The sequence below is a fragment of the Lacerta agilis genome, chromosome Z (genome assembly GCF_009819535.1).
Source record: "Lacerta agilis isolate rLacAgi1 chromosome Z, rLacAgi1.pri, whole genome shotgun sequence".
NCBI classification, from domain to species: domain Eukaryota; kingdom Metazoa; phylum Chordata; class Lepidosauria; order Squamata; family Lacertidae; genus Lacerta; species Lacerta agilis.
Window position 1 is genome coordinate 26,320,384 of NC_046331.1, and position 24,109 is coordinate 26,344,492.

At 45.2% G+C, this 24,109-nt stretch overlaps 1 protein-coding gene across 2 annotated transcripts; it reads left to right on the forward strand.

Moving 5' to 3' along the window:
• The first annotated feature begins 487 nt into the window (after window positions 1-487).
• On the forward strand, window positions 488-21,240 carry TBX22 (T-box transcription factor 22). 2 transcript variants are annotated; one of them, XM_033138010.1, is made up of 8 exons: window positions 488-943; window positions 2,442-2,589; window positions 7,673-7,774; window positions 11,134-11,308; window positions 11,646-11,810; window positions 14,797-14,861; window positions 15,860-15,945; window positions 20,466-21,240. In XM_033138010.1, the coding sequence occupies exons 1-8, from the start codon at window positions 796-798 to the stop codon at window positions 21,077-21,079; spliced, it is 1,503 nt and encodes a 500-aa protein (XP_032993901.1). In that variant the 5' UTR covers window positions 488-795; the 3' UTR covers window positions 21,080-21,240. The 2 variants fall into 2 exon arrangements, with proteins under 2 accessions (XP_032993901.1, XP_032993902.1); XM_033138011.1 differs by lacking the exon at window positions 7,673-7,774.
• The last annotated feature ends 2,869 nt before the right edge of the window (window positions 21,241-24,109 follow it).

The following is a 24,109-nucleotide window of genomic DNA, read 5'->3' on the forward strand; positions in this document are numbered from 1 at the left end:
CCACGCTGCACAGTGGTGCGAAGACTTGGCAGGAGACAACTCGCCAGATCTAGACAGGGATTGCAAAAGGGACGCCCAGAAAGACGCCTCCTATTGCTACTCGCTTCTGCGCTTTGCCTGGCAAATTGGCACCCAGCAAGCAATATATGTCGAACTTCCTTCTAAGTTTGCCGACGGAAAGGAGAACAGAGTATCAGACTTTCATCCCGGTAAGGAGGGGCGAGTTTTCCTCAACCCCCATGGTCATCCCCTCCCCTTCCCCATTTCTCTCCCCCGCACCCACTTCCCCCTCTCCCTCATCCTCTCTCTTAAGCACTTCCAACAGTGCCTAACACAAACAGTGGAGTCTGTTGGCTCGATCCAGGTTCAGCTGACTTCGCGTTCCCTCTCCTTTTCTGACCCTTGTCAGTCTTACTTCTCTGTCCCTGGGATTTGCCAAAGAAGGCAGTTCTGTTCTCTTCCCCCCCCCACCTTTTTTTTATTTTAAAAAAAGTAGGGGTGGAAATGTCGTCTTCTTTTTGCTAGTCGCTCCCTCGGAGAGCCATTAGGAATCCTGGATGGAGCTGGGAAGCTGGATATACTTTCTCACTCTCTAGGATGCTGCGCAAAGCGTTGGAAGGGGGTTGATCGGGCCACAAGCCCTTCTGAGCTGGGCTGAAGTTTCTTTTCGGCTTTGAAGAGGGGGGAGTCGTTGAAGTGGGAGTAGGGGAAGTAAAGAAGGAAGGCTTCCCTCCTGATCTATCTTTATTTTATTCTCCAAAAGAAGAAAGAGACTCCACATTTGGAACGGGGATCATGGCTTTGAGCTCCAGGGCGCACGCTTTCTCCGTGGACGTTTTAGTGGGCAACTCGGGGAAGCGCAAACTTCTGGATTTGGAAGAAGAGGAGCGCTCTGCTGAGAAAGCAGCCGAGAAGACAGTCTTCGAGAAAAACCAGGCGCCAGGTAAAGTCGCCCTTCTCTCTCTCCTTTCTTCTCACTGCAGTGCTAGTCGGGCAGCCGCCGAATCGTGCAGTCCAAAGTTATACATTCTTCGGAAGTCGGTCAGCGCGTTTAGAATTGTAGCCTGAAAGGGTTCGGTCCTAATTTTCTGCCCCAGCTTCCCTGAGAGCAAACTCCCATTTAATCCAAAAGGATTTACTTTTAAGTTAGGATTGCACGGTTCAGCTGAGTCTCCCTCTGCGTCTGATAGGGTTTACTCCCGTGCCAAGAAAAGCATGGCACGGGAACTGATTCTTAATTTTATTTCTTCATTTGCCAGCTGGAAGAAGAATCCGGCGTCACCCTAAAGCTTGCGTCTTCTCTTTTCAATAACGCTTGCCCCAAATAAAAAATTAGGACTGTGTTGAATAAGCGAAGGGTAAGATAATCAGGGACTATGTACAATGAAGGCAGACGCGCGCCGAGGGAGTACTTTTTTTCCAAATCCGAGTGCTGAACTGTGAGTTTTTAATTTAAGATTCTTAAATGTGAATAGGGCTCAGCCGTGCTCCCAGTTCTACTAAAGGGAATGGCTCAAAGCTTCGTTTTACACCGAGGGAAGATTAATCTGGGGCCTGTGGGTGATCTGTGTTCTGTTCCGGGCATAACCTCTAAACTGGTGCAATTCAAATGAAATTTAGAGAGGCCAATTGCAGCGAAAACTACACCTAGCGCTCAATTGTATGCCAAGTAATTACTTCAGTGGCGGCGGAAGAGAGGAACCCTCCCCCCCTCGTTATTTACACCCCAGGGAACGTTTCATACGACCCCGCAAATGTTACTGGACTGTAACTCTCATCATTCCTGACTATTGACCAGACTGACTGGAGCAGATGGAAGGTGGCGGTCCAACAGCACCTGCAAGGACCGAGAGTTCCTCATCCCGGATTTACACTCTCTTCTTCCACACATTTACTTGCGAGTTCTTATTTTCCCAAAATTTCTCTAGGAAGGAAGGCGTGCTAAAATAAGTCATATGTATGCGTGCGTGCGTGCAATTGTTTGAATTGTTTCTTTTAAAAAAAATATCCACACTATCTATTTAAAGCACATTAAAAGCACTCTGTTTTCCCTAAGACTCATGGAAGCTGTAGCTTGTTAAGGGTGCTTAACAAACTACCGTTCCCAAGATTCCTGAGTGGTGCTGGTAAAATACTTTAAATCCATAGTGTGGATGGAGCAGGTTCGAGTGCCATCTGATTTTCCTCCCAGCAGTCTATAGGAATTATCGGTGCCTACAAAGACTCTGCCTAGAAAATCCTTCCAGGACTTCCAATGGATATTTGAGAGCACTTCCTAAAAAACGAATGGCTCTCAATGGCCCTCGCAACGCAGCCCTGCAGCTTCCGCATGAATTCCGATCCGAGCCACTCGGAAGGAAAGGGAGCCAATGGCATGTCCAAGCCGCGGGCACTCGCTGTAGTTCTGTCCCCGTAACCCGCTTGCATTTATTTCCTCCCAGAAAAGAAATCTAAGGGAGAAATGGCGGGCTCCCTCCCGGAGGAAACCAGAGAAGGGGCCGGAGCGATCCAAGTGGACCTGCAAGGTTCGGAATTGTGGAAGAGGTTTCACGAAATCGGCACTGAAATGATTATCACCAAAGCCGGCAGGTAGGGCATCTGGTCCGGAGTTTCATGTCTCTCTTCCTTTTTTTGTTTTTGTGTGTATGCGTGTGCTGCGCGCGATCTACCCCCAGACAGCACTTTCCAGTAACGCGTTAGCGACTGTGCCTGCCGGGGTGTCAGCTGTTGTGCTAAAAATGCACACGATTGCTCTACCCTTTCCAATAAACCAGCTTTTTCTCCCGGCTGCGTCCACACGTTACATTCGCGGTAGCACGTAGTTAGGCTACACAGGAAAGCATGGTCCGAAGTCTGTGCGCTCACGGAATTGTGGGTTCGATCAAGTAAATTACTAAGGCTGCTGTCCTATACCCGCTTACCTGGGAGTAAGGCAAGCCCCACTGCGCTGAGTCGAATTTACTTCAGAATAGACATGTATAGGATTGTACTGTAAGGCCTTTTTCTTTCTTTTAACAAACACGGGTGGTTTCTACTACATTCGACCTTTCATTCATTCTTATTAATAACCTCCTTCTGAGGAACATTTTCCAAGTCCCGCCGGTTTCAACGCCAAATAATTCAGCGCTTGCTCAACTCTCTCCTGGAAAGTAACTGATTGATCTTGAGAGTGCTTTGGTCGGGGTGGATCGTGCCCATACCATGCACAAATGGTATGCTTACTCAGAAGTAAGCCACACTGTGTTCAAGAGGGTGGGGGAGGCTTATTTTAACAAAGGAGACAAATTTGTTCTCCCCACAACTCAGGGAGAGAAGTCGCTATCCTCCTCCTCTCCCTTTTATTTCCAATGAAAACGAAACGGGGAAATCAAGGGACCTTTCTTGCCAGAGGTTACATTTTTTAAACTCAGCACCTCAATGTCTGAGGCAGAATTTCCGTCCATGGTAAGGCGAAGGGATACAGGAAAGTCTGAAAGTGCCTTACATAAATCACAATTCAGAACCGTTGTTCCATCTACCCTAACAATTACTTTGCCTGCTCCAGTTCTCTAGAGGCGCGGGTGTGTGCTGGTCCTTGCTCAATCCTGAACCAAAGCTCCTTGTAATCTTGGAGGGTAATTCCTTCACACACACACACACACACACACACACACACCCCTAACGCTTAGAGTTAAGATAATTTGTTTTCCTTATTTCAAACCAAATATTTGCAGTACGGGGGATGGGGGAAGCACAGGCAGATATGTTTATCGCTTGCTCCTGTCCTGTCCTTCATCTGCACTGCAGCTCCCCTCTCCTCACGACCTGGAATAAATTCTGTAGCGAAAAGCTCCTCCTTCATTCATAACAGTGATCCTGGTAATATCGTGATTTGGGAGAGTGAGAGAAAACTGATGAGCTAATGGATAACTCGGTGGCCGAGGACTTTACTATGGGGATTTTGTGATCTGCGTAAAACTTATTACCGACAATGCAGTAGCCACTTTCTAATATCATTTTAAATAAAAGGTTTTTCAAGTCCCGGGCTCGCAAACGCTGCAGGGCCAACTTAGCAGGTTTGGGTGGAAAGGAAGTAAAATATATTCCCATCCTTAAATGCAAGGGGGGCTGTAAACCATTGAACCCATCACTGAATCGATAAAAAGACAATCTCTTGCCACGATATTCTTTCTCTTACCACCGCCTCTCTCACAAGTTCATCTTTCGCTGATCAAGAGAAATGACTATAATAACCTTCTGCAGGTTCTTTTCTCCATTAAATCTATTCCATTCCCCAACCGGAGCTCCATTAATTAGAGGATGACCGTCACTATCACCAAGGCCCAGCTGTTAAGGCAAAGCTTGAGGCTGCAATTTGATGTAATTTGACATGGGAGTAAGAACTTGGTGAGACTTACTTCCACGTGAAGCCGTAAGGAACAGAAGAAGCTGCCTTATACTGTCAGTTTGTCTAGCAGCGGCTCTCCAGGGCTTTAGAAAAAAAAAAATCTTCCCGGGGTTCTAAATGCAGATACCAAAAATTAAAGCATGTGCTCTGCCACTGAGTTAGTACGATTGGGTGACATGTCACTAAGAAGGAAAGATGTGAGGAGCCTAACATCAGGATCCTAAACATCCTTGGTTTGATGTCAATGCATTTCAAGGCAACTTATTCCTAAGTAGTAGGTGTCCTTTCTTTTAACTACTGGAGGAAACCTGTGCATGGATTTGATCTGCCTACAATCCTGCCCATGGTTACTTAGGAGTAGGGCCCCTTAAGCCAAGCAGGACTTACTTCTGAGTACTTGATTTATTTGATTTCTTACCTGCCCTCTACTATAAGGTCAGAAAGAGACACAACACATTTCTGATAAGACTTCCTAGAGAGAAGGCCAACCTCTTCACCAGTATGGTGTCATTAAAAGAAGGAAGGAAGATGCTTTTAAAAATTTGTTTTCGAATATCCGTGCCTGAGGATGTGTGCTGTGGAATTCCAAATCTCAAGATTCTGGCGTTTTTGGCACTCAGTAGCTAGATGGATGAAATGCATGGCTTTAAATGCTTTTGCTAACTTTGTGCACCCAGTTGCTGTTTGGCTGGACATTTTTGCAGTTCTTTTCAGATAGAGGGAGGAAGAGAGATTAATTTATGAAGGTCATAAGAAAATATGAAGGGCCCAGTCCAATCAGGCCAAAGACATCTTGTTCTCAACCTTTGGGAAACCTGTGTGCAACAGAGTTCTCCCCGCTTGTGATTCTCAGCAACTGGTATTCAGAGGCTACTGCTTCAGACAGTAGAGGGAGAACATGGCCATCATGGCTAGTAGCCATTGACAGCCTCACCCTCAACAGATGAGTTGTGAGAAGTCAGCCTGGCCAAGTCAGAATGTAGACATTTCCCACCTCACGCAACATTCCTCGCAAGATTATCAAAACAATGGGATGCCATTGTAGTGCCCCCAGATGTTGTTGGATTAGAATTCCCATCAGCCTCAGCCAGCATGGCCTATGGTCAAGTTGAAGTTCAGTAGCATCTGGAGGGCACCATGTTAGCTGCCCCTGAAGTCTAGGGCAATAAAAGGTTCTGCCCTGAATAGCAGGTGCAGTGGTGCAGACGGAATGGACTTCAGAAAAGTGCTATGCAGAGGGTAGTATGTTTCACTTCACTTACTTCAAAATGTGGGAAACCATCGATGCCTTGCTTGCTCTCTCCTCCTACCCTTGACCTCAGTACTGCAGTGGAAAGCCAGGTCCATGGGCTTTCTGTGGTGCCTTAAAGGCAGAGGTGCACTGGAATTCTGTACAACTCTACTCAGATAACAGCCCTATTAAATGCACTGGGACTCACTCCTAGCTAACTAAGGCTGTGTTCACATTCTCAATTACTGTGCACTCACTGTGTTGGGTTTTTACCCGAATTTCTGTGCCATGTTCATGCAGGCCATTATGTTAAAAAAATGCACATGTTTCCTGCAGGTTTTTTTTTTTTTAAAAAAAAGCACAGCTGTTTTTTATGCATTGTTTCTTAAATCAGATTCACATGGATTGGAGCATTCAAGCCTTTTCTAATTTACCGGTATCTCTAGCTGCCTTTGCACAGGGTAAAGACACCTCCATCCTGTAGTGTGTACACAAAGAAAATGAATGTGACACTATGAAGCCCTGCTGATGTGAACAGGGAGAGAGGAAAGACCGGTGAAAGGTGTGTGTGTGTATGTTAACAACTTCACGGCCTTCTAAAATGGTAATGTGAACACACACCCCAAGTATAGGATTGCAGACACATTTGTTAGGGGACTAGAGGAGGATGGGGTAACCTGTGGCCCTCCAGGTGTTTCTGAACTTCATGTCTCCCCAGCTGCCATGACCAACAGTCAGATGCAGTGAGAGTTGTATAGTTCAGGAACATCTGACATGTTTATTGACTGTTACATTCACATCCTAACATTTCTTTATTTCATCCTCACACAACAACCCTGTGAAGTAGGTTAAGCTGAAAGATGGTGACTGGCCCAAGGTCACCCAGAGAGCTTCATGGCTGAGTGAGGATTTGAACCCTGATAAGTCCTGGTCCAACATTCTCACCACTACACCATTGCTGGCTCTCTGTTCCTCACTGCTGGGCTGGAAACTTGTTTTTCTGGTAAACCTTTCTACGGAGCTAACACATCGACGTTCTCTTGCATCCCCACTCTCTCCTCCCCTTGGTCTTCGGTCCATCTGAGATTTTCCTTCCTAACTTTCAGCCGCAGTCCAAGGCTTGGTAAACGAACAGTCTGGTCCTATTGACAATCTGTTGGAGGGAGAAAAACAAACAAATAAACCCCTGCTGTGATTGGGATCCTTTCCCCCCACGAAGCATGTTTTAAGATTTAGCATTGATAATGGTGCCTAAATGATTTCACATGCATTCGCAGATATAGAAAGCTTTTGGAAAACGAAACAAAATACTAAGCACTTTTAATCGGGCTTATTCATTATGACAGAAACCAGCAATTTAATACATCTAGTAGTATTTTGCATAACACTACAGCTACTTATGTTCTTACTACTAGGAAGTGTTCCACGCGGGTTTCTACCAGGTCTCTGTGGCGCAATGTATCGGTGCTGTTAACCAAAGGGTTTGTGGTTCGTGGGCAAGATTCCTGCACTGCAGCGGGTTGGACTATATGACCCTTGGGGTCCATTCCAATCCTACAATTCTTTGATTCTACTACACCTGAAAGTAGATCATTTCTCCCCTTCTGATGTGACAGGGAATGGGGGTGATGATAATAGAGGGAGCAGCAAAAGAGGGAAACTCAGCCGGAACCTGTTCATGTTTACTCGAAAGTAATTTCCATTGAGTTCAAGGGGGCTTACTCCCAAGTCAGCGCGCACAGGATCATGCCCATTTCTTGCAAGTCCCATCGGCTGTAAGCCTTGCAATGCAAAGGGAACGGGGTGTGTCCCTTAAACTCCAGTGCTCCTGCAAATGTCACAGGGAATGCACTCAGGCTGGGGGTGTGAAAAGCGGGCGGCGGCTAAAAGGCTCGGCGGCCTGAGACTTCCGGTGCTCATAAAACGGCAGGTATCCCTTTCAGGTATGGCTGTGGACAGTTGCGCGATGAGCCTTGAGCAGTGGAGACAGAGCGGGATAGGAGAAGAACCAAGGAACTGGATGCCAAATGAAACCTATTGCTCTTCTTACGCAGGAGAATGTTTCCGTCGGTCAGAGTCAAAGTGAAAGGTCTGGATTCGATGAAGCAATATTACATCGCCATAGACGTGGTGCCGGTCGATTCGAAAAGATACAGGTAAAACGCGGGACAGTTCTCCTTTGGAAGCTAAGCAAGATAAAGTGTCAGTTCACACATGCACGCTCTCATTCGCGGATGACTTCAGCAGGAGGTGATGACGACGTGCCTCCTGCTTGTGTCAGGGTCTCCAGCTCCCAACCAGCACAGAAAGGGATGCGCATATGGTAGCATCACCTCACACTCAATCTTTTCCCAGCTTCAACTGCCAGTTACAGGATGGTTCCTTCCTACATGTATGTGTGAATCAGCCCCACTGATGTCGAAGGGACCTGCCCCACCACCCCAGTAGGCCTGGAAGCCATTTTAAAGCAAGCAGATGCACACCATGCAGGATTCCCTTTTCTCTTCAAATACTCCCCCCCTCCCTTCCTAACTTCATAATATGACCATCAACTTACATGTGAAACTGCAGTCCGCTCTTATGCCTATTTTATCATATTCAGCAGGATTACCCCCCCTTCTAGGAAATAACCGCGTCTCCCCCAAATCATTCAGGGCCGGAGTTATGGGGAGTAATCGTAAACCGATTCCTCTTTTTAAAGCTTTTCTGACCCATAGGCAAAATATATCAATAGCTCGCTGTTTGCACGGATTTACGACTTCCCAAATACTCTGAAGTATCTGGACCCAAAGAGATATTTCCCCCATTAATTCCAACTGATTTTAAATCCGCATGAAAAACAGCAATCAAAAACATATTGTAGGCAGGGCTCTTCAGACGCTGACAGAAAGCTAAGATCCAAGTCAGTTCTAAATGCAAGTTCTTAAAGCGCAGTCCTATGTCTGCACAAAAGTAAGCCCTGCTGAATTTAGTGGGGCTTCCTTCCATGCAGGTGCGGTTAAAACTGCAGCCTAAGCAAACTCCTTCAGACTCCATAAGACAAGCCTTCTGGTTCAGGTCTTTAGCCCATTTAGGCTAGCATCCTGTTTCCAAGGGCTGACCAGAAGCCTGTGGGAAGCTTGCAAGCAGGACCTGAGAGGATCAGCAGTTCCAAGCAAATGGTATTCCAATACATACCACCCCTGACCATGGAAGTAGAAAAAACCATTGAGGCTAGCAGCCTTGTCCTCCATGAAATTATCTAAACCTTTTTTTAAAAAAGGAAAAATGAAAAAGTCACCTGAGTTGGTGGCCATCACTGCCGGTGCCTCCTGAGGGAGGGAGTTCCACAGGGGAACTATGCGCTGCACAAAGGAATATACACACACTTCAGATCTGCCTAAAGACGTATACATATACACACGGTGGGCCTGCGTCCCCCTGGTGCAATATTCTATGTGCCACAGACAGGAGCTGTGTGCCCCACACTCCCATTTACTTTCATCCCGTGCTCTTCCTTCCACCGCTGGTCTGAGAGACGATGTGCACATTGGTTTCTACAGTACCTCTTTCCAATGCAGGTGCTTTTGATCAGGACATAGGAACATGGGAAATGGCCTTAGGGGCCTATACTGAGCATGATTATTGCCTGTGCACCCAAGTTTCAGGGAAGGATTCGCTGCCCTACCAGGAGGAGATGCTGGGGGGAAAAGAGACGTTCTGCCGCTGAGCTACGGCCCTTCGACAAAGGGCTTGGGGGACGTTGAGATCAGGGGCTGCCTTTTGAAAAAGCTGCCTTTCACTCCCACATCAAAGGCAGTAGGAGTCTTGAGCTAATGCAACAGTGAGCGTGTTACGTCCCAAAGGTTTCAATGCGGGATATGTAATCATGTTGTTTAAATCGATCACAGAAATCAGAAATACTTTTTTTTTAAATGCCAGTTTCGGTGTTGTTTTTGGGCAGATTCCCCCCCCCCCATTAAGTAGGGCCTATATTCAACACATATGAATAGCACATAGTTTATTAAGGTTGCTGGAAACTGTAGTTCTGTGAGAGTAAAGCTGCGGTTCCCAGGATTCTTTGCGAGAAGCCATATGCTTTAACCATGCTTTAAATATGTGGCACGTTTTTGCTCTGTCGTTGCTTTCGCAGTGCAACTCTATAATAATAATAATTTATTATTTGTACCCTGCCCATCTGGCTGGGTCTCCCCAGCCACTCTGGGTGGCTTCCAACAAATATTAAAATACATTAAAATATCACAGATTAAAAACTTCCCTAAACAGGGCTGCCTTCAGGTATTTTCTGAATGTCAGGTAGTTGTTTATCTCCTTGACCTCTGATGGGAGGGCATTCCACAGGACGGGCGCCACTACCAAGAAGACCCTCTGCCTGGTTCCCTGTAGCTTTGCTTCTTGCAGTGAGGGAACTGCAGTGAGAAATTTCCCTGAGTTCAATAGGAGTTACTACCTAAAACAAAAGAATAGGATTATTAACACTGCAATGCTATACACCCTTGCCTGAGAGTACGCTCCATAGAACTCATTGGGCCTTACTTCTGAGTAAGTATGCATATGGTCCTTCTGTCAGTGTTCTAAAGGTGAAAAAATATTGAGACATCCGCTGCAGAGAGAAACATACTCAGGGTTCAGATACCCGTCCTTGTCTTCCTAACTGACGTGAGTCAATTTCAGAAAGCGAATTTTGCAAGTGTTGAGCCCTAAATAGAACCGTAACACAATCTCTTTGTGGGCAAAGCAGGGGTAAGAGTAGGGAGGAAGGGGGGGGCAGAGGCTGAGACCTAACAAGTGTGAGCCAGTTACAGTCCCGCAGAGTGTCAGGCAAAGAAATGGAGGCTTTAAAAACCTGACTACTGGGGATGCAGCACACCTGGTCAGTTTCGTTTCTTTGGAATCCCTTTGAAGGAGCCTTGAATACTCCATGCACATTTTACAGGACCCCAGAATAGAAAGAACTGGGAGGAAACTGCAACTATAGGATTTAGTATTTAATCATTATTGTTAGAGATCAACTCAGAGTTGATCTGCTACTAATAACAGATGTTGGAGGGTAGCATCCAGTGAAGTTATTATTGCTTTTTTCATTGAGTTTCTTGGTCTCTTTTTACACCAGAAAGGATTCCTAGGCTACCAACAAAAACAGCTTAAAGAAGTGGCAAATGTAATAAAAAGGTAGCCTTCTGAATGGGCAGTGAGAGATGAAGGAATGTCGTCAGCATTCCATTTTTAAGGGCTCTTTACAGGGTAGGCTCTGAACTCTGCATAACCCAGAAAGTGGGCATAATAAATTTTTTTTTTGGGGGGGGGGTGCTCAAGAATGTTTATGGATTTCCTACAGGCATAGTCTGACTGTGAGAAGAGGATGCTAGACTATGTAGGCCTTTTGTCTGATCCAGCAGGTGCATTTAATGTGCTTATGATCTGTGGTTGAGAAGCCAACTACAGGACTTAATGTGGGTTCTGCATCAGATTGTTCTGCTGATTCCTAACCTCACAACCTCTGTCCCCTATGAAGGTATGTCTACCACAGCTCCCAGTGGATGGTGGCTGGAAACACAGACCATTCCTGCATCACACCCCGGCTTTACATCCACCCAGATTCCCCTTGCTCTGGAGAGACCTGGATGAGGCAGATCATCAGCTTTGATCGGGTGAAACTGACCAACAATGAGATGGACGACAAAGGGCATGTAGGTGTGGATTGGAGGGTGCACTGCTATAATGGGAGAAGAAGGGAGGGATGGACAGAATTTTCTTGTTGGAACAAGAAATAACTTTTAGGGCTACCCTAAGACTTCCTTGAGGAGTGCAGGTGATTCTTACCTCTGTACAATTGCCTACATTTCAGCTATGCAAAAGCCAGAGGCTTCTATGCACTCTTTCATCCACCCCCCCCCCACCCATGCAAGCAAGTGGCACTCAAGGAGGACACAGAATAGGGCTGGGAGAGTCCCAAGAGCCAGATATAGTAGCACTGGGTCCCTAGATCTGAGGCTTTTAAAGACATTCGCCTTTCTTCTCTTACAGATTATTCTGCAGTCCATGCACAAATACAAGCCAAGAGTCCATGTCATTGTCCAGGATTCCCGGTTTGATCTGTCCCAGATCCAGTCACTGCCAGCAGCAGGCGTTCAGACCTTCTCATTTAAAGAAACTGAATTCACCACTGTCACAGCCTATCAAAACCAGCAGGCAAGTTACTTAAGAGATGCTTCAAGAATGGTACTTCCATTCATTTCTCTTCAGAATTTGGAATTGTGCAAATTAAGGTAGTTTCTCTCCCACCCCCCTTGAAATGGGACTGATGCATTAAAAAAAAACCTCACATAAATAAATCAACAGAGAAATGCATTATATTATGGAAAACTGCTCTGTAAAAAAAGGAAAACTAGCATGCTAAAATGTGTGTATTAGGAGAAAACCACACTAAAATCCCAATGGAGTTTCATGAGAACTCTCTGTTGTTGTTTTTTAAAAATTGCAAGCTGATGTGGAAAGGTCAGAGCCGTCTCATCCATTGGGGCTGGTGGCGCGGCGCACCACGGCGCAATGGCCTGGAGGGCGCCTCCGCCCTCCAGCCCCGCTGGCAGCGCCTGCCGGCAGCGCCCTCTGACTCCCGGCAAGGGAGCTGGCCGGCCACGCCACGCCCTCTGGCTGCCCAGCAGAGCACAGGAGCTCTGCGCGCCCTTCCAGGGCTTCCGGGACGGGAGGCGAGGGCAGCCGGCTCGCGCTCCCGCGCGCAGCCGATGGCGCGTCGCAGCCGGGCAGCTCGCGCTCCGCGCGCAGCCGGCCGCCCGCCCGATGCAGCGCGAGCTGCCCAGCCGCACCGCGCCGTCAGGCTGCGCGCGGGAGCGCGAGCCGGCCGCCCTCGCCTCCCATCCCGGAAGCGCTGGAAGGGCGTGCAGAGCCCCGCGCCGCTCCAGCGCCACGCCCCTCATCCCCCGCTCGCCCACCCCCCTCCCAAGGGGCGGCAAACGTGGGAGGGAGGCGGCGGAGAGGTGGCATGGCGGGGGCGCCGGAGGGATAGCCGCGCCAGGGCGGCAGATCCCCTTAAGACGGCTCTGGGAAAGGTGAACTGAATTTAACACAGGAAAAGTGAGAAACTGAGAGAAACTGAAACGGACACATTCACCTTCCCTAGTGTGCATAGCCTTGGCCTGCACCCTCTGAGCTGGAATACATCCCTCAGGTGTGGTGGAAGGTGCTACCAATAAGGTCAGCTTCTGTATATGGAAAAGTGTGTGTGTGTGTGTGTATGCGCACGGACCAAATTGCAGTTTGCCTCAATGTCTTGGGTCAGTAAAATATTGATTAAATGCTGGCCCTGCACCAAACTTGATGTTAATGTGAATGAATCTGTCAATTTACATGTAATTTAGTTTCTTATTTCTCCAGTGTCAAGTTTGGTCTGCCCCATTTCTGCATACTTTTCAGATATTTTAAGCCTTCATGAAAATTCATCTGCATTTTCAGGCACATTTCTCCTGTCATACAATTTTTACAAGTCATGTTTCCTCTGTACAGTGGATTTATCTATGTTATTTTGGCTGATGGATGCATTCCTTCCACATCCTTTGTACTTGTATACACATTTTTGTTTGCATTCTTTAGTTGGAAGACTGTATCACAAAATCCAAACAAGGGCACACAAAACCAAAGAAGAGCTGTGTTCCGATTCACATGTTTAGGCTAGGGAAGTGTGGGCTTTTTGAAACCCAAATGAATCGCTCTCTCATTCCTAGTTCAGTTATTTATACCATTATACTTTTTGGGGGGAGGTGTTGTTTTCTTTGCAGGGGGCGGCACGCATGGGATTTTATTCTGAGTTAGATTTAAAAACAGGGACAACACAAACAACAATACAACAAGGTCATTAATAGAATAAAAAAAACCTCACTGAAAATGACCCCTACTATATCATGCATGTGAGGTTACTTCTTGCTCACAAACTATGTCATATTTAAGATCTTTAAATAACATAAATTGAATGATAAGTATTGTTATTTATAAATTGTGTGGCGGTTTAACCATGAGTGTGCCAAACTGCATGGATGCATCAATAGAACAGTACTGAAAGTATATTGATGTGAGCATGTATAAGATCACATCAAAACTGCTGATTTGGTGAAGTTTTCTCTTTAGAAGAACCAGGGCACAAGTGTGATCCAGTAACATTAGGGTATGAGTCTGCAAAAGCCTATCCAGATATGAAAAGCTGGTGCACAATTTAATATGCAATTTTATGCTGGGTTTTTTTTACGTTTTGTGTCTTTTAAAAATGAACTTGCTTTTATTTCTGACTTTTCATTGATAATTTAAATGCGTATTTTATGTGAACTGCTTAGAGGTTAAAAAATATTAGCAGTATATGAATTCCAATCAATCAATCAATTGATCAATCAATCAATCAATCAATCAAGGAATGACTTCAAAGGTGTAGCAAATGCAACACATTCTAACCCAACAAATGATTATGAGTTAAACTGGCACTCAAGAGGAGTGGAACAAACTCAATGAGCAGAACAACAATGGCTTCCCAAGGCCTCACCATTTATATCCCTCTCCCTACACTCATGTATACCCAAAGCCCCTCACTGAGGACAGTGCTCCACAAAATTCACAGAATGGACTCTAGTGACCACGAAAAACTCATGTTTATATGTAGGGTAATTGTGACACTTTCTTAGAAACCTGTTCTAACATTGAGCACATATGAGTAGGGATGGAAGGATCTGTTGGTTTCATTCTGTCCATTTCTCAATTATCTAATATTAAATTCATTTCTCCGCATTTCTGCAGCAATCTGCATTTTTAAAAAAAGAATAATTAATCAGCATTTTAGTGTGAATTTCTCCCAGCATTAATATAATGCATTTTTAATGTGTTTTTCACTACTACATTTATTTTTATGCACTTTCTCCTAATATATGCATTTTTTAAAAAAACCATTTTTGGAGAACTGCAACACAAAATTCAGGTAAATGTGCATTTTGAAGGATGACTGTAGTTAGGTTTTCATATTGTTTCAGAAAGTGCAGATTTCATAGATTTGCCTTTAAGTGTGAATGGAATCAAATTTCTCATTCTGTCTAACTAGGTTTTTGCCATTCTAGTGTTGGGTTACTTACAGCACTCAAAACAATTCTTTCTTTGTTGTTTTGCTGCGAAATGTCCACAGATAACAAAACTGAAGATTGACCGGAATCCCTTTGCTAAAGGGTTTAGAGACCCTGGAAGAAACAGGTAAATTATTACCATTTATTTCCTGGGCTGTCCACTAGTTAAAGGTATCATAGTCCGGCCTTGGTCAGCTTAGTGATCTACAAATGCTTTGACTACAACTCCCATGAGCCCCAGCAAGTGCTGGTGGGAGGAGTTGTGGTTCAAAACATCTTGAGGGGACCAGATCCATGAAGGCTATACTAACTAATTGATAGTATGAGTTTCAGTGTAATAGTCGGTTAACCAATGGAGTAGTATATGCTTTTGCCTTGTAGTTTTCTATAACATAATATTGCAGTTTTCCAGTTTCATCTGTTATTTTTCTAAAACACTTAGAGTCTGCTTTGCTATTAAGCTGCATCTACACATATGAAATAATAAATAATATTTGCACATGGTAAAAACAATAGTTATGTGCAATAAAACTGCCTTGCTTCCTGTCTACAAACTTGCTGGATGCAGAGGCCTCTGCACTGTGGCACCCTGCACAAAATCCAATGTGCCCCCCCCCATCACTCACCTTCCATTGAACTTCATACAGTAGTTGCAGGGCCTTCTGCGATGCCCTAGAAGCTTCACACCCAGCGCGACTGAGACGCTTGTACTCCCCTTTGATGAGAAGGGTGCATTCCTAGTGTGGAAATTTGCATGTGGATTGCCCCTATCAGAATGAGGCCTTCATTTTCCGTGAAGGGGTGTGTGTGTAAATCAACTTTTGGTATATAGTCATTGGTAGGTAATCTCAACAATATCCTATTTTGTATGCCTTGGTCTCTTAGGATCATGGGCAAGAAAGAGTGATGCAGGGATATTTTGTTTGAAGTCTGTGATTTTTTCCCCATCTCCATAAAGGAAAGTGGAAATTAGATTACTTTTATAAGTGTTCATATTTCCTATTTGCCCATTTCCTATATGGCTGTGACTCTGCTAAATAGTACCCTACTTGTCACTATCTGAAGCAGCCTTCGGAATATATTCCCATGCAAGTGCTAGGCTGATGTCCGTGCTTTGCTTTGTAGAGGAGTATTGGATGGACTTCTGGAATCATATCCATGGAGACCATCACTTACCCTGGATTTTAAGTCTTTTGGTGCAGAAAGTCAGGGTAAGTACAGAATTCTCTATTGGTTCTGAGATCATTATGCTGAACTTTAAGCAACAGTGGCATGATTTTCAACATCTTCAGTGCAGTCAGTTCCGTGGAGGCTTTGGCAACCTGAATACTGGGATGGCAAGGAAGCTAATTTTCAGTGAAGACATTACATCTGGTTATCAGCTTCTTAACAGGCCATGCAAATTTGGCTTTTAACTTTCTGGGCTAGAGAATTAAAATTATTTAAACCATCATTTCCCTGCCCCAGGGAACGTTTGGATTAGGGTCCATGTTTCACTCCCTGTTTTCTTGAGACAGGGCTGGGAAAGTCTCCTGGAGATATACTGCCAGGCAGTGCAGACAATACAGTACTGAGAAAGATGGATTGGTGATGTGACTTGGTATAAGGCAGCTTCCTATGTATGTCAGCAGGCTCATGAAATGCTTTTGATAAAGGGACTTTCCATGCTGACCAATACCATGTCTCACAACAATATAATGCTGAGCTGGGCTGACTTGAGCCCCATCAGGTCTAAGCATGGCAAAGCCTGAATCCAGAGCAGAGCAGAGCAGAGGGATTTTTCCTTTTAAACTGTTTTAAGAAGAAGCACATTTCCTTTGGAAAGACCATAGATTGGTGGTTGAGAATCTAGTTCCATGCCTGGGGAACAAGAAGAATCAATAGTCGATTGCGGGCGGTTCATGGTAGATTGTGGTAGATCGCGGTGGATCTCACGGCCACCCCCCAAAAATTTTTTTAACTTTTTTTTGGGGGGGGAGCTCAACAACTCTGGCTTCCTAAATAAAACTCAACAACTTTGGTAGATCACTGCCAGTTTTTTGTTTTTTTTATAGTGGGAGTAGATCTCAGTCTCTTGAAAGTTGGACATGCCTGGTCTAGGGCACTGGGGAAAACACAATGGCAGCCCCCAGCCCCTATCCACTCTGGAATGAATGGAGATAGGTCAGTGTGATGGGTCTCATCAGAACACCAAGACCCAACAGCTGCCTGAGCATGATGGATGCTAGACCTGATTATCCCCATGAGGGACTGGTTGGGAGTTACTTGTCTAAGGCCACCAAATGAATCCATGATAGAGGCAAGAGTTGAATTGAAGGGCTTTCTGGTTCATTGTTCAACTTTGTGCAGCCTAGTCCCAGGCCTGTTTACACAGGAGTCAGTATCACTGCAGAGCCAGCCCAAGGTATTTTGATGCCTGAGGTAAAGGATGTGATAGTGTCCCACTATCTATGCACAGAAGCTGACTGGACTGGTAGCTGAATCTCATTTCAACCCTGACAACAGGGAGCTTCATTCACTGCCCCTAAGGAAAGCCGGCTCAATTAGGGAAATGTAATAGCCTTGCATGCAGAAGGTCTCAGATGCAGTGCGTGGGGAAGTAGATGGACCAATGGTCCTATGCTGTGTATGACAGTTGTTGCAAAAAGAACTCTAATCTCCAGCAGAGGGGTTCAGGAAGAGTAATAGGGTAGTGGCAGATGCCACTTAGTGGTGTCTGGTGCCTAGTGGAACTGGCAAGGTGGAAGCCAGGGAGTCCAATAGTAAGTGGAGACAGAGCCAATTAATTCTAGTTTTCTCTCATTTGCCCTCCTATTCACTGAATCCACACTGCACTGGTTATTAGTAAGTAGGCAGGTGTGGACTCTCTAGGGATAGTCTAAGGTTGGTGGGCAGTGCCTCATTTCCCCAAGTGGACCAACCTTTACTGCTGCACCCCCACCTCCCCCCCAACAGCATCTGCCACTGGAAATTATTTATTTATGACATTTACATATTGCTTAATTATTAGAATTTCTATGTGGTGTACATAAAAATAAACCTTACAAGGAATGAAACAAAACCAAAGAAATCATCATAGAACCAAACAGAAACTCAAACTAACTTAAAAATGCCTGCTGGAATAAGGGGGACTTCACCATGCACCTGGAGTTCAGAAAAGAGGGTGCCTTTCTAACTTTAATTAGGGAGGGAGTTCCACAAGCTTGGGCCCGCTACACTGAATCCACATCTTCACACCAGGCGCAAGGGTAGCTTCACCCATAATAAGGCAGGTTCTGTCTCACTCTGTTCAATGGAGCTTTAGCTTCTATGCTGCTACATTAGTTCCAGTGAGTTTCAGTTGCCTGGGGTCCTTATTTTCATTCTGAATAATTCTGCAATAATTTCATTCCAAAGGCTAAAATATTTGTTGATTTTGGATGCCAAGTAGAAGGAGGATATGCTATTTTAACAGTTCCTTTTCATCAGCCTAGGAAAGAGGGAGCTGTTGCATCTTTGGGGCCTGAGGGCAGCTTGTCCTTTGAGAATCCTAGGTCTTTGGCTTCTTCTGAGCCCAACTGATTAATCAAAGGGGGATTTGCCCCCTTTTAAGATTTTGTTCATTAATCCATCAATTAAATTGCTCAAAGCTTGCAGCCTGGATAAATACCCAGCTTTACATTCTGGTGAGATAATTACACATGCTTGATTGCAAGGAACATTCATTCCACTTTAAACTCTCTCCAAAAGAGTGTGGAAATGGCATAATGAGTGTGTGTTTGTGTGGAGAGAGAGAGAGAGAGAGAGAGAGAGAGAGAGAGAGAGGAACACAAAGGCAGTCAGAGAACTTAACATGGCACTCACCTCCTCCCACCCTCAAAAACTGGTACCACGAACCAACTGCAGAAAATAATTCTTAGTTGAATTTCTATCATTCTGTCAAATAGTGTTATAATTTCAGCCATGTTGCACACACCATCATTTCAGTTAGGCTAATAGTTTTCATACCTTTGGAGACCAAACACAGACTCGACCTCCCCCCCCCCCCCGGGGTGAGATCTTGGCCCAAAATCATGACAGAGCAAGGCTCCCAAAACGGCTGCCGTGCTCTTGTAGGAGAGAATGGGATGTCCTGGTTTTTTTGGGGGGGGCAGTTGATGGGTATGGAGCCAGCAGGTTAGGAGAAAAGAGAGAGGAAAAAATAATATTTGCTCAGGCAAACTTTGTGTTTGAACAGGAAGTCCCTTTAGCTCTTCCTGTTGAGGCAAGCCAATGGCCAACCTGGGTGGAGTCATTCCAATACCTGGGATCTCTTTACATCCTAGAACAGAAGTAGAGAACCTTCTAAGCCCAACAACCATATTCAGTCATGGACAACTTTCCAGGGTCTATGCATCAGTGGTGGGCAGGGCCAAAAGCAAATGTGCATGGAGCAACAGATGAGAGTGGTTGATTCAGAAAGCCACTTTCTAAACACACAAAATGGAGAGATTTCTACCCCCCCCCAAAAAACACACTTTTTATCCTCCAACCAGGCAAGTTATGGCTCACTCACAATTCCACTTGAGGGGTCTGAGTGGTTTTTGGCTTGACATGTGCTTTCTAGGCGTGGGTCCAAGTGGTTCTTCCTTGCCCTGCTCTGTTCTCAGGGAAAACCCACTCTTTAGTGCTAATTTGGAGCAAATGTCAATCCAGAAAATTGCGGCAAGCTCCAATTGAGCACTAAATAGAAGTTTTCCCTAGGGGCATAGGAGCCAACTCCTAGGGGGTCTTTGCCTCCCAATAAGATATTTGAGGGAGCTGGGGGGCCCAAAGTTGATGGACGCTGCCATTCAAATTGTGTGTATGCACTATGTCATGTGATCAATTTTTGGGGCAGGGCTTACCTGCCCCCCAATATTTTATTCAAGTTGGCACCCCTGCCTGGGAGAATGCAGTGGGAACCCTAAGAATGCAGTGGGAACCCTAAGAGGCACTGTCCCAATTCAAGAGAACATTTCATCCAGACAAAAGCACCCAAGGAGAGTGGAGAGCATGATCTGGGGAGAGTCCTGAGGGACAGATACAGAGGACTGGGGGGCACCTTCAGGCTTCAGGTCTGCCTGAGGGACAGATACAGAGGATTGGAGGGCCACCTTCAGCCTTCAGGTCTGAGGTTTCCCAAGGCTGGTCTAGGGAAATGCCCCAAACTATAGCTCTGGTGGTTTAAGACATGAAGCACCTGTGGCTTAAACCACCAGGGCTATACTTTGGGGCATAGAGTATAGAACTGGACATTCCTAGTAGTAGCCCCAGAAGTTGCTGCCACTGGATATCCTGAGCATTTGAGAGAGAAAGACAGAGTACATTGCAACTAAGATGGCTTGTTTATTGAGCGTTCATTCTGGTTTGTTTGAATGGAGAATAGATTATGCCCATTGCTTTTTTTTTTTTTAAAAGAACATTCATTCTAGTTGTTTCTGTAGAGGTTAGATGACATTGCATCAAAGCAAGTGTTACCCCACACTTCTCAGAACACTTTCCCATCACTTTGGTTATTGGGAAAAGTCTGACTTTTTGGGAGATGCAGGTTTGTTGTGCAGAACCTTCCTAAGTCTCTATTATTGCATGGTGCATTTTCTAGTATGTGATCGAACCCCGCCTCCAAACAGCAACAATCTGGGAGTAACTAGAGAGAGAAAAGGAAATCTCTCTCTCTCTCTCTCTCTCTTTGAAATATTTTAATGACATAATTTTCCTTGCCTTACTGTAGGTGGAAGTCCTGGGTCTTCCCCTGTGACACCCCCCGGGGGAACCCCGTCTCCTCTCAGCTCTCTTCTCTCCCCCTCTTGCTCTCCTCCTACACTCCACCTGTCAGCAAGCAACCTCAGAATGTCATGCCCGGAATCTTACCTCCACCACTTTGGCCTCCCCGTCTGCTACAAGATTTGCCCTACCAGCCTTTTAAGACAGCCATCACTGATATTCCCAAGCCATCCTAAACTGGGAAATGCTTCCGGCCCACCCCTTTTGCCCCACTTCATGGTGGAGATGCCTGCACTGTCTTCTCTGAGCATAACCAACGTCAAAAGTGGCAAAGCAGAAGACTTAAATGGACCAAGCCCCCAAGGGCCCAGTTCCGCTGGGCATATGCTGTATGGCTTGCATGCATCTGGAAACATTTTCCCATCAAGTCCCATTACCCAGGAAGCCCTTAATTGTGCCTTACATCCTCCATATGGTTTCTACGGCTATAACTTCTCGATGCCATCCAGGCTGATGAACGCAACAGGACATTTCAAAGCGAACGACGGTGTTCCATCCCCTCTCAGAGAGAGCAGGTGCAACCACTCTCCATGGCCTTCTGCAATTAACCACTGCCTCTAATGGGACTCCTTTAACATCGCAGAAGCAGTGACATATCAAACACTGCAGAGCTTCCAGCTTTGGCTCATCAGCAAAAGCTGATGGATTGTTGGCAGTGGCCCATGGAGTAGACCATAATCAGATGAGTTGAGCGCAAAACTTTGGCATCCTGAGATTCTCTACGGCAGCGGAATTGTGCTTGTTTTTTTTGGGAGGAGTGGAGTTTGCTAAATATTTACTGGAGGGGCAAAATCCGCCAACTGTTTGTTGTGGGAGGGAGGCTCACTGTTATTACTGGCAGTGTATCCATAGCAAAGCTTCAGTCCTGGCTGACTGGACACTATATAGTGTCTTCCACTGTGCCTCAGAAATAGAGATGCAGGATCATTCCCTGAAGATGGGAAGTAGCTTCTGGTGTATCTCTGGGAAGGTGGGGTGGTGGGAGACACTATTTGGTGAATATTTGACAAAATGACACTCCTTTTGTGGGGGAAGGCTCAAGGGCAAAAAAAAAACAACCACTCATAATTTTGCTCTCCCTTCAGAAGAAAAGTATTTTGAGAAATTGTGGCCGAGCTCTACCCAAGCTGCCTCACTGATTTTCTCAAGGGACCACCTGTCTTCATAATAACTATACAAAATATGAAAGATATTGAAAGAGGAGGGAAGCTGACATTGCTAATATACTCAGTCATTTTAAGAATTTGGGTAAAATGTAGATTGGACTTTCTTTTATTATTATTATTATTATTATTATTATTATTATTATTATTATTATTTTTTAAAAGCACTTTGCAGCAGAATTTTAGCATTGATGAGATTACTGAAGTGTAAAGTGATCCGAAGGTTATTTTCACCAGACTCTGTGCCTTTCTCATTTCTCAGAGTTATTTTGAGAATATCTTTGCATACTCAATTTGATTTCATGGATCTTTTAAAGGACTGATGCCTCAATGCTTCCTGTCCCCAACTCTCTCTCCCTGTTCTCTGAGCAAAGCACTTAGACTATTGTGCAATTCAATCTCTCCCTTTCTCCCCCCTTGGCTCCAACCACTATTAACTGTTTATTAACCTTTTCTATGTTCTGTGTCATAGGCCTATTTCCAGGTGGTTTATCTGAGTCTGGGTTGCACCAGTTCAGGTTGCAGATAGAGGCTGTTGCATTATTTGTTTCTCTTTATATATGTTCTAAAAAGTGCCCTGCACATAGAAAATTAGCATGTTAGGGAAAATTCTAGGTAGGAACCCCATACCCTCGCACATTTCTCTGATGAAAATAGGGATGTCCCATTCCATAATGATAATTATGGGGGTCAGATAACTCCATTTTCTCCAACATTTCTCCAATGAAAATAGGGACATCCTAAGGAAAAGCTGGACATTCTGGGATCAAACCAGAAACTGGGGTGGCTTCTCTAAATCAGGGATGTCCCTGGAAAATAGGGACATTTGGAGGGCCTGGAACCCTTCTCTTGACACTTCATCTAATACATGGAAGGAGATATCCTGAGTGGAGGTTTCAGTCCTGTTGGCCTGTCTGAATTGCTCCAGCCCAAACACAAACTAGCCACCATGAGAACAAAGGGACAAACTAGACATGACATGAAGCATGTGATTGGTCCTTTTATTTGCCTTTAGTTTGGTTCACTGAATAGTATTTGTAGGAGTGGCAGTGGTGCTGTCAGGACAGGACTTTGGGGCAGGTATCCAGAGTCCCATTATGGACTCATGTTCCCATTCTGAGCATGGCAGATATTTACTGGGGCACTGGTGGAGGGAAAGTACTTAGTGGTTGTACACATGCTTTTCATTCAGTGATGTGTTGCCAACGTGTGCTCAGGGCACCAAAACAGCAGAGGCACACGCAAAAAGGAGACCCATCAAATTCCATCAAAATGGAATTTTACACACACACACACACACACACACACACTTACACTGCACCACAACTTTTTCTCCATTTTTATTTTTATTTTGGTTCTCTTTGTATTACTTATCCCCACTTGAACCTGGGGGCGTTCCTACAAATGTAGATAGAAATAATGCCAGGAAATCAGATCCTGTTGTGTGTTGCAATAAATCTGTTTTGTTTTGTTTTATAGTTTAGTATTGTTTTCATTTCGGATTACAAATGGCGGGGCACCGTGATCTTTTCAATGCTCAGGGCCTCTAATGGTGTTAACACAGCCCTGTTCACATTTTAAAAGGCCTGACATCTTCAAGCAGGGCTAAGGCAGATTCCTGTCTGAAACTCTGGAGAGCAGATAGACTACTGAGCTAGATAGACCAATGGTCTGGCTTGTTCCTCAGTTTCCCTCCACGAGTGAACAGAAGCTGTAGGTGCGCTGTCCAGACCAAGACTGTGACAGGGGCAAATGGTTAAACCCAGTTTCCCTCCACACTTTAGTCTGGATCTTCCCACAGCTACTGCTTATTTTTTATTTTATTTTATTTTTTTAAAGAAGGCATGCAAGGCCAATCACATTCTTCATGTTGGTCCTAATCCATTGCAGGTATTCTCAAGCCCAAGGGCCAGATTCCCCCACATGCAACCTTTGGAGGTCCACATGCCAGTATTGGGGTGGTAGAAGTGGGTGGGGCAACTGGCATGACTCACCATTTTGTACAGTAGGCTGCATTTCAGCCATGCAAAATCCAGAAGTTTCTACATATAACCCCACCCCTATACCTCTCTCCATCCTTTCTCCAGGCATTATCACAGTTCAAGAACACATTCCAGTCAGGCATAGAGCAGTACCTGTAAAAAGAGTGCCTTGGGAAAAGGTGCGGCTTCAGAAGTCCCAAGGGCCACTTAAAGAGGCACAGAGGGCCACATTCAACATTCCATCTCTGCCTTATAGCAACTTTTCCAGACTCCTTCAGCTTCTTATTTCCTTCCTTCCATCTGTCTCTAGCAAACAGTGTGAGGCTGATAGGAGGTAGATCTTGCCTCTGCAGGGAATACTTGTAGGGTTTTTTTATTTTTCAATCAACAAAATTGGAGCTGACAGAAACAAGTAAAGGGAGCCCCCTCCCTAACAGAATAAAGAA